Source organism: Ammospiza nelsoni, chromosome 15 (genome assembly GCF_027579445.1).
Source record: "Ammospiza nelsoni isolate bAmmNel1 chromosome 15, bAmmNel1.pri, whole genome shotgun sequence".
In the NCBI taxonomy this organism is placed as follows: Eukaryota; Metazoa; Chordata; class Aves; order Passeriformes; family Passerellidae; genus Ammospiza; species Ammospiza nelsoni.
In genome coordinates, this window is record NC_080647.1 from 5,287,743 (window position 1) to 5,298,241 (window position 10,499).

The window sequence follows — 10,499 nt, forward strand, 5'->3', positions numbered from 1 at the left end:
CAGGCTGTGCCCAGCAGCACCCACACCCCTGGAGCAGCACAGGCAGTTCCAGGTGCTGGTGCTGAGTGCTCTGCTCCCCACTGAAGCAGCTCTGTCTCCTGCCAGGTGTACAAGGGCCCCGAGCCGTGCTTCCGGCTGCCGGCCGCGCAGACGAACTGTGAGTACCGCGCGCGCGTCTGCGCCGGCCGCCAGTGCCACGACGTGCCGGGCTGCCCGGAGCTCTGCGGGCCCTACAGCCCCAGCACCGCGTTCAGCTGCCAGCGCCGGGAGCCGGGCCCTGCTGCCGCCCCCGCGGGCACGGAGCTGGCGCAGAGCGGGAAGCGGCTGCGCGAGGAGCGCGCCATCGCCATCGCGCTGCTCTGCGGCTTCGCCGTGGTCGCCATCCTCTTCGCCGTGGTCATCCAGTACTTTGTGATCAAGTAGGGCAGAGCTGGCCCCGCTCAGCTGTCTGTACAGAGCTCTCTGGGGTATTTATGGGTAGTTCAGTGAGATCCTAGCCGGGAACCCCTCGCTCCGTGCGTTCCCGCTCCTGCTGCTGGCTGGAGGCTGGCTCGGCAGATCCTTTCCAAATGCTGGACACAGATTTCCTGTAGAAAGGGTGATCCCGGGGCCTCTGCAATCAGGGTGAGCTGTTGGAGAACAGCAATCAGCTGCCTTACGGTGCACACTGGAGGGGTGTGTGCACGCTCCTCCTGTCTCCCCATCCCAGCCAGTTGGAGAGGAAAGGCATTGCTAGGACAGTCCTCTGCCAGCAGCACCAGAGCAGCGGGAGGCGATGGCTGTTCCATCGAGTTTCGCTGTAGTTTGATATCCATGAAATCCAGCAGCACAAGTGCTTTGAGCTTAGAGCAGAACTGCAGAGCCTACTAGAGCATACCACATTTACTAGACTGTAGAAGGAAAGCAGAATATTGACTTAGTGATATTACTACTTTACAGTTATTTTAATACTTGGGATTCAGTAATAATCATTTCAAGTGTTGGAGTAGAGAGTGCCAGGGTTTTTTAGGGTTTTAATCCAAACCAATGCCAGCAGGACGTGGCGCTTGGCCAGGATGCCCAGGAAAGGCTCTGCCCGGAATGTTCCTGCTGTCCTGAGCAGCTTTGGCCCAATCCACATTTCACTCTCAGTGCCTGAGAGAAAAGTAATTCCCTGTGCAGCGTGCTCAGAACAGCACAGGAGTTGTCTTTAAGGAGAAAGAGTGCATTTATGATAAATGTTACACTATTTGGCTCAAACTGAGCAAATGTTTTTGTACTATTATTAACCTAAAAAATAAAAAGTTCAGCCTGCTTTGGGTGCCCTTCTAACTTAACCCCAATGAGCAAATTGTACGTGAGAGAACTCTTTTTAGATAACGTTTATACAATGTTTTAAACTTGCTATCCCAGTGGTAGCAGCTTCACATTCCATGGTTTTCCTGTTGGGAATGTTCAGCCTGCTATGAACTTGTCTGAAACTCGTCCTGGTCGGCTGGGGGATATTTTTGTGGACACTGTGCACTACATTTGACTGTTGTGTTCCATCTGCTTGTGAATCCCTGAGGAGGAGCCTGGCAGCCCCTGGCTCCGTTAGATCAAAGCTTTTGAAAGCTGGAACTCACAAATTTCCAATGTTTCAGGATGGGTCTTGCCAACAGCATTTGGAACATGCCACAGAATGGTAGATTTTAGGGTATTTTGCAAAGTCTGTGGCTCCACTTGAGCCATCAGAACGATGCACTTGTGGGTGGGAGGGTGGATGTGACAGAGCTACAGGCGATGTGTTTCCAGTAATTAATTATCACTTTTAAGGGTCTTTCTCCTACAGCAGTTGAGGAATAACGTTGTGTTAGAGTTTGAGGCATTGTGTTGTATTTCAGATGTGGAAAACCTAAATTATGACCTAGTATCACTTAATCCTCTTCACAGTAGATCGATGGTGCAATCTGAAATTAATCTTTTCAAAACGTACTATTCATTTTTGTACTCTATTTATTTTGATTAAAAGTCCTGGAAAGAAAAAAAAATGTATGTTTGAATGTATTGTTCTACTTGTAGCAGAACTTTAAGTTAATCATTTATTATATCATAGAAATCTCTCCCTCCAGTGTCAGAGTTTTATACAGATATTAGTCTCTAGTTTGCAGAAGAGTTTACAATCTGTCTGTTTTCCTCATAGTCTCCCTTTAGCAGATAAACTGCCTGCAGCAAATCTCCGTTGCCAAAGGGTTCTTTTTTAACTCCTTAGAACCAACTTGTAGAGGTTTATTTGGCAATAATATTCCTGAAATTAGGATTGCAGAGTAAATACTAACAAGTCACCACTGCTAAAAAATGAAATCGAATCCTTTTGTGATTGCCACAAAATGCTCGTGTTTCCAGAAAATATCTGGGATTTCTACTGCAATAGGGATTTTCCATCAGCTGTTGTCCATTCCAGAAGGATGTACCCTCGTGGCATTAATGTATTTTAGGTATCTTTGGTTTTCTTGTATTGTCATTTTTGAGGTATCTCAAACGTATGTTAAAGCTGCCATGCATTGTATTACTAAATTGTAACTATCAAATAGATAATATATTTAATACAGCCAATAAATAATACAAATGTATTCAAATTTGACTCCGAGCTCCTGTGGTTTTATGGGATTTAGTGTCACTTGTGTCATGTGTAATTTAAGGGAAGGGAACATGCTCAGTGTCATTAAGAGCTGAATTAACTTTGGACCCTTGGACTTCCATTCCTCCTCGCACTGCAGGAAGGACCTGCAGTTCCCAGGTGAGGTAGAACAGTTCTGTGATACTGGAAATTGAATTGTTTAGGGCTGATTGCCAATTTTCCATCATTTTGTGTTGACTCAGGGCTTTTCCCCCTTGAGCTCTTCTCCAGCATTTGCTGCTGATTGTGGAATTTTGTCTGACAGTGCCTTAATGATCCAATGAAGATAAGACGGGAAAGGCTTTATTTGAGCATCATTCCCAAAGAGACAGCTGGACACTCAGCCTGGGTAAACTTTCCACTTGAGGAACTATAAGGGGTGAGGAGCTGGAAAATGTGGAGGAGGCAAGGGGAGTGGGGGCCAGCGTGAGGGAATCCCAGGAAAAGGCTCTGGGGAACTGGAAGCACAGGGCCAGAGGGAGCAGGGACACCCAGCAGCAGGATGTGTCCTCACAGTCTTCAGAATTCCTCCAGAACCCAGGAATGGGGCTCTATCAGAAATGAGAGAGGCATCAGCTACAAAACAAACCTCTTCCTCCTTGGAGCTTGGCTCTTTGCAGCTTTTCTGCTCCCAAGCACTGCTCAAATGCCAGTTTTGTGGAGCCAAATAGTGTGGGATTAGTGCTGGAAAGGTCAGAGCTGAGCACAGGCACTGCATTGTCCAGCAAATCCCAGATCTGACGTTAGGGAGATTCCTGCTGCCCTTTCCAAGAGGCAGAAGCTCTGGCTGGGGTTGTTCTTGCAGATTTGGACACCTCCCAACAAGAAAAGCTGTCCTTGTGCCTGGGCCCTGTATGGCTGCACACTGAACACCTCAACAAATCCTGTCTGGGAAGAAATTCCCAGTGAAATTCCATAGAGTGATGGAGTGGGATGGGTTGGGAGGGACCTTAAAGTTCATCTTGTTCCCCTCCAAGCCAGACAGGGACACCTTCCCCTATCCCAGGTTGCTCCAAGCCCTATCCACCCTGGCCTTGAACACTTCCAGGGATTTCACATGTATGGGATGTAACTCCTGCCCCCTGAGCAGAGCCAGGTGCCCAGGCTGTGCTCTGGTTTCTCAGCAGATGATCCCAGCTGGCTGCAGCTGCCCAGGATGAATGACCCGTGGCAGAAGAGGCGTCGGCGCCGGGCCAGGACACACCGTGACCCCATTTCCTGTTTTCCAGCCCTGAAAACAGCCCCAGAGCCTGAGCAGAGGGGAAGGGTGGCTGCTCTTCATTGGGCCAGCGTGTGGTGCCCATGGAATGTGTCATTGTGTGTTTATCCTGCAGAAAAGGAGGCTCAGGAGGGACCTTGTGGCTCGGCACAGCTCCCTGACAGGAGGGGACAGCCATGAGAGGAAATGGCCTCAAGCTGTGCCAGGGGAGGGTCAGGTTGGACAGCAGCAGGAATTTCTTCATGGAAAAGGTTGTTAAACATCAGAACTGCCCCAGGAGGTGGTGGAGTCCCCATCCCTGGAGGTGGCACTCAGTGCTCTGGGCTGGTGACAAGGTGAGGACCAGGCACACCTTGGACTTGATGGTCATGGAGGGCTTTTCCAGCCCCATGATTCCCAGCATGGCTGTGCCCCACAGGGGCGTCCATGGGGAGAAGCACCCATGGCCAGAAAGGTGTTTGTGGCCTGGGGACAGGTGGCTGCCCTGGGGGAACTGCCTCTCCCTGCTTTCTCCTGCTGCTTTCCTCGCAGAAATCCTGCAAGGAGCTCCTGGTTGTGCTTCCCAGTGTGGAAAGTCACCTGTGGTGAGGGGAGGAGGTGGCACAGAGGGAGCAGAAGAGTCCTGCGCTGGGTTTAAAGATAAATCCCAAGCCCCACAGAAGTGCAAACCATCATTTTCTTTCCTGCCTCAGGAATGTGTGGCAGCCCAGCTCTATGTGCTGAGCTCCAGCCTGATCCCAGCCTGTGGAAGAGCTGCTCTCCCCCCCTCTTTCCTAAAATGAGGAAAGAAAAGTGGATTTAGTTTGTTGTCGAAGGTCAGTGTCTGGAATTCCTCCTCCCTCCCCCCTCCCAGGATGTTTTTGTGTAACACACTCTGACTCATGGAAGTCAAATGACTTGGCCTGGGAGCTGCCTCAGCACAGGATTCTGGCACAGGCATCCCGTGCTTGCCCCTCGTGCTGGGTGAGAGTTTTCCAGCTCCTCCAGGGCTGCTGGAGCTGTGGGGCTGCTCCTGCTCCCCCAGGCTGGTCCCAAACCCCGGGCAGGGCTGGGATGTGTCTCTGATCCAGGTGCTGAAAGCCTGCCTGGGTGTGCATGGGGAGCACCAGAGCACAGGGCAGATCAGAGGGAGCAGCTCCTGGTTTGTCCTCTTGGTTTGTCCCTGTCTCTGAGGAGCTGGGATGGGAGTCCCCAGCCCATCCTCTTCCTCCAGACCTGGCTGCAGTCCAACCATCCCGGCTTACAACACATTGCAACTGCTTCTGTAACACTGGTGATTGCCTGCCCAACAAAATCACAACAAAACTTTATTTTTGGTTCTGTTTTGCCTCAGAAAGTGAGAAACTTTGACAAAGCTCATATGGAATGTGCTCTAAGTGGTTTCCAAGTCCAGTCAGCTGCTAAGAAAACCAGCTTTAAAAAGCTTTTAAATTTGCTTCCAAAGTGGAACCTGTTATTTTCCGAACAGCAGGAACACACTGTCATTTTTAGTTAATCCTGGGATTGCTGGCATTTTAAAAAGTGACTTCAGAGCTATTAATGAAATAACAAAACACCCCCTCCTGCATCACCACAGGGCAAATGGGAGGCACTGGTCTGTCTGCAGCAGGGGAAGTGGGAAAACAGTCACTTGAATCCAGCAGATTTGGTCTGTGCATGTTTGTCCTCATGAATATTTATAGAAAAGTGAATTTCTGACCTGCAAGGCCGCATTTCCACGGCAACCCCGCTAGGCCGCGTCTCCATAGCAACCCCGCTAGGCCGCGTCTCCATAGCAACCTCGCTAGGCCGCGTCTCCATAGCAACGCCGCCCTCTGGATTGCCGTGGCCGCGCCCTTTGTGTCACATGACCGGAAACGATGGAGGCGGCCAAGATGGCGTCTCCCAAGAGCGCCCCTAAAGACGCGCAGGTACCGCGGGGCGCGGGGGGATCCCGACGGGACCAGGGGGCACCGCGGGCTCGGGGGGCTGAGCGGTGCCTGTGTCCGCCCCGCAGGTGATGGCGCAGATCCTCAAGGACATGGGCATCACCGAGTACGAGCCGCGCGTCATCAACCAGATGCTGGAGTTCGCCTACAGTAAGCGGGGCCGGGCGGGAAGTGCGCGGGGAAGCCGCGGGTAGGGCAGGGAAGCGGTGTGTGGGGCAGGGAAGCGGTGTGTGGGGCAGGGAAGCGGTGTGTGGGGCAGGGAAGCGCTGTGTGGGGCAGGGAAGTGTTTTGTGGGGCAAGGAAGGGTTGTCTGGAGCAGGGAAGCGCTGTGTGGGGCAGGGAGTGCTCTGTGAGTCCGTGTTTCCGCGGGGGCTCCCCTGTCAGACCCGGAGATCTTTTCCAGCTGTAATTCTGTGACTCTTTAATCACAGAATCACAAACCCAGCATGGTTTGGGCAGGGGCACCCTCCTCTATCCCAGGGTGCTCCAAGCCGTGTCCAGCCTAGCCTTCGACACTTCCAGGGATGCCGGGGCAGTCACAGCTGCTCTGGGCCCCTGTGCCAGGGCCTGGCAGAGAAGAATTCCTTCCCTTTATCCCGTTATCCCGTCAGTGCTGCCCCGGGCGCTCTGAGCAGTACCCGCAGAGGTTCCAGTGCCAGCCAGGACAGAGCAGGGTGGGGCTGGGGAGTGTTTCATGAATCTCAGAGCCCGTTTCCCCCAGGATACGTCACCACCATCCTGGAGGACGCCAAGATCTACTCGAGCCACGCCAAGAAGTCGAGCGTGGACGCGGACGACGTGCGGCTGGCGATCCAGTGCCGCACCGACCAGTCCTTCACATCGCCCCCGCCCCGCGACGTGAGCGGCTGCCATGGGCGGGGACACACGGGTGGCACAGGGACATGGGGATGGCACAGGACACAGGGCTGGGGGTGGCAGCAGGACACGGGGCTGGCGCAGGACACGAGGATGTGGCCGGGACACAGGGAAGTCATTGGGATACGCGGATGTCAGCGGGACACGGGTGTCACTGGGACACGAGGCTGGCACAGGACACAGGGATGAGGCCGGTACATAGGGAGGTCACTGGGACACAGGGATGTGTCCAGGACACAGGGATGTGGCTGGGACACGGAGATGAGGCCAGGACATGGGGATGTGGCTAGGAAACAGGGATGAGGCCAAGACATAGAGGTGTCACTGGGACATAGGGATATAACCAGACACAGGGATGAGGCCAGGGATGTGGCTGGGACACTGGGATATCACTGGGACACTGGACTGTGTCCAGGACACGGGGATGTGGCCTGGACATGGGGATATCACCAGGACACAGGGATGAGGCAGGGACACAGGGATCTCACGAGACAGAGGGATGTAACTGAGACACAAGGATATCGCTGGGACACAGGGATGTCAGGGGGACACTGGAATGTCATTGGGACATAGGGATGTCACCAGGACATGGGGATGTGACTGGACACAGGGATGTGACTGGGACACTGGGATATCACTGGGACATGGGGATGAGGAAGGGACACGGGGTTGTCACCAGGATACTGGGATGTGCCCAGACACAGGGGTGTCAGTGGGACACAGGGGTGTCACCAGGACACAGGGGTGTGCCCAGACCCGGGGCTGTGGCCGTGTCTCTGCAGTTCCTGCTGGACATTGCCCGCCAGAAGAACCAGACGCCGCTGCCGCTGATCAAGCCGTACTCGGGCCCGCGGCTGCCGCCCGACAGGTACTGCCTGACTGCCCCCAACTACCGCCTGAAATCCCTGCAGAAGAAGGTGAGGATGGCTCAGGGACTGGGGATGCACCCCTGGGGGGGTGGGAGTGGTGTTAAATTGCAGTTTTCCACAGCTGTGAAAGGTGGGGGTGAATATTGGCCTGTGCACGCCAGCTTGGAGGTCTCCAGGCTGGGTTTGCAATTTGTTGTTGGTTGATTTTAAATGGAAGTTTTGAAATGTGGGAAATTTTAAAATGTGGGAAAATTTAAAGTTTGGGAGTATGGTAGTGTTAAAGAAATACTGCAAAATCCCAGAATCACTGAGGCTGGAAAGGCTCTCCAGGATCATCAAATCCAACCTGTGCCCAGTCCCCACCAGAGCACTGAGTGCCACATCCAGTCATTCCCTGGGCACCTACAGGGATGGGGACTCCCAACACCTCCCTGGGCAGCCCCTTCCAGTGCCTGCCCACCCTTTCCCTGAAGAAATTCCTCCTCATGTCCAGGATAAACTGTCAGGTTTAATGTCAGGTTGTCAGAGGCACAAGTCAGGCTTTGGTGTAGATATTAAAGAGTATTTTTGACATCCACCTCAGTTGTTTCTGCTTTAGAGGGAAAATATTTCCTTTGCTGGGAAGCCCTGAATGCCTCACTCTGGGGGGACTTTCCTGTTTATTCCAGGCCATTCCCTGATTCCCTGGCTCTCTCCCTACAGGTCTCCTCCACAGCAGGCAGGATCACAGTCCCTCGCCTGAGCGTGGGCGCCGTGAGCAGCAGGCCCAGCACTCCCACTCTGGGTAGGGAACAGCTCCACAGGGGATTCCCACCTTCCTTTTAGTTAGGAAAAATAAAGAGGAATAATTTAAAACACTTTCCAGCCTCTGAGGGAATGTCAGGGATTGCCTGACCTTATATTGTTTGACAGCATCAGAAAGTTAATTTCATAAATTGATCTTTATTATTACAATAATATTTAAGTGTAAATGCATTACAGGTGTTCTGTATTTGTGATAAAGTCTTTATTTAACAGATTATTCAAGAACTTCACTAAAATTTAGGCTTAGTTTCCTCAGTGTCAGTATGATGCTGAATTAAATAGCAGTGGGGAAATATCCATTTTTAAAAGGATCTTAAAATTTACAGCTATGCCCTAAAAATTAGTGTGTTTATAGTCTGGAATTCTGTAGGGCTGGGATAAATGCAGGAAAATGAACAAATGTGCAGCTCTGATGGAAATGGAAATCTGTTCCTTAAATCTGGTGTGTTTGTGTTCCTGTGCATTCCCACTGTGTCTAATAATTATTAATATTGTTAATAATAATATCATTAACATAATAATTAATACAATAATAACAATTAATAATATGTTAGCAATGTAATAATAACAACATTAATAATAATATGATGGTAATAATAAATAATAATATAGTTACTATTAATAATATTAATAATTATTCCATTTGGGAGGGAGTTGTAGGAGTGTTTCTGGATTTATTTTGATTTATTTTGGTGGTTTGTGTGGAACCCAGGCACCCCCTCAGCCCAGACCGTGTCGGTGTCAGCCAAGGTGGGCGCGCCGGTGTCGCTGGCGGGGCAGCGCTTCACGGTCCAGATCCCGTCCTCACAGCCTGCTGGGAAATCAGGTACTGCTGGGGTTCCTGGGGCTGGAACAGGGGTAACCACACAGCCACAGCCTGCTTGGGCTGCCAGGGAGAAGCTCATCCATCCCACCCCCTGCCGTGTTCAGAGAGAGCTTCCATGCTGGCCTGGAACACTTCCAGGGATGGGGCAGCCATGGCTGCTCTGGCCAAGTTGATGTGGGAATTTCTCCCCCTGTCCCTCATTGCAGGAACTTCCAGTGTTAATTCCCATTCCCAGCACAGCAGTGGCAGCCAGAACATCCCCATCCTGGGCAGCTCCTCCCTCCCTGGCTCCTGTTTCCCTCTCCCCCTCGTGTCCTCACCCCTCCCTCCAACATTTCCCCATCCTCCCTCTTGGGATGAGCCTGGAATAACTCAGGGATTGCTCCAAGCTTTCAGTGACCCCTTTCCATGATTCCCACAGCCACTCCCACCACACCCACAGTGCAGAACGTCCTGATCAACCCCTCCCTGATTGGCCCCAAGAACATCCTGATCACCACCAACATGGTCCCACCCGGCGCCGCCGACCCCAACCCGCTCAAGAGGAAACACGAGGAGGACGACGACTACGACGCCTTGTGAGGGCCCTCAGCCCTTCCCTGGGATTCAGGGAGCCTTTCCTGTGGGATTCATGGAGCTTTTCCTGGGGGATTCAGGGAGCCCTTCCATGGGATTTACACAGACTCCAGGGGGTGGGAATGGGCAGGAAGGCCCCGTTTGGGCCTTGGGAGTGTGGAAATAAAGTACAGAGTGTTTGTAACCTGGTCTTGGTGTCTTGTGCACACCTAGGGGAGGGAGCAGGGGCTTTTATATATATATTTATATATATTTTCCATATTTTTAATGTACTTTTATATTACTTTCTATATACACACATATATATATTGTTTATATATATATATACACATATATATGTGTGTTTCGTGTATATATGTTATATATTTATCATATACACACACATGTAATTGCCTTGTACACTCAAAAGTCTCCCAGACACTTTTTAATATATGTACATTTGTCTATCCACATACATATTTATATATTAATGTATATATGTATGTGTGCACACATACATAAAATATATATAGTGTGTAGAGAGAATACAGAGTAGTTAATTATGCATACAAACACTTCATATATAAATTGTATTTCATGAATTAAGTACACATTCTAAAATAAATGACAAAATCCTGTGCTATATAATGTGAAACATATATATTTTATATAATAATATATAATATTGTTATACAAAATATATTATATATATAATATATATAATATTATTACATAATATTATTGGGACAATCTTCTGTTAGGGCCTAAGCCCTCAGAACTTCCA

General features: G+C 50.6%; 2 protein-coding genes across 2 annotated transcripts in view; both read left to right on the forward strand.

Annotated features, from left to right (window-relative positions):
- The window catches only part of LOC132079943 (fibronectin type-III domain-containing protein 3a-like), a 39,581-nt gene extending 36,979 nt beyond the window's left edge, over positions 1-2,602 (forward strand). Inside the window, 1 exon segment of the mRNA XM_059482849.1 lies at positions 106-2,602. Coding sequence (XP_059338832.1) covers positions 106-423 — 318 coding nt within the window. The 3' untranslated portion in view covers positions 424-2,602.
- Positions 2,603-5,698: 3,096 nt separating this feature from the next.
- On the forward strand, positions 5,699-9,910 carry TAF9B (TATA-box binding protein associated factor 9b). Its single transcript, XM_059482985.1, has 7 exons — positions 5,699-5,767; positions 5,854-5,935; positions 6,507-6,643; positions 7,444-7,578; positions 8,233-8,314; positions 9,047-9,160; positions 9,582-9,910. Exons 1-7 carry the CDS (start codon positions 5,717-5,719, stop codon positions 9,740-9,742), a joined length of 762 nt encoding a protein of 253 aa, XP_059338968.1. The 5' UTR covers positions 5,699-5,716; the 3' UTR covers positions 9,743-9,910.
- Positions 9,911-10,499: the final 589 nt, after the last annotated feature.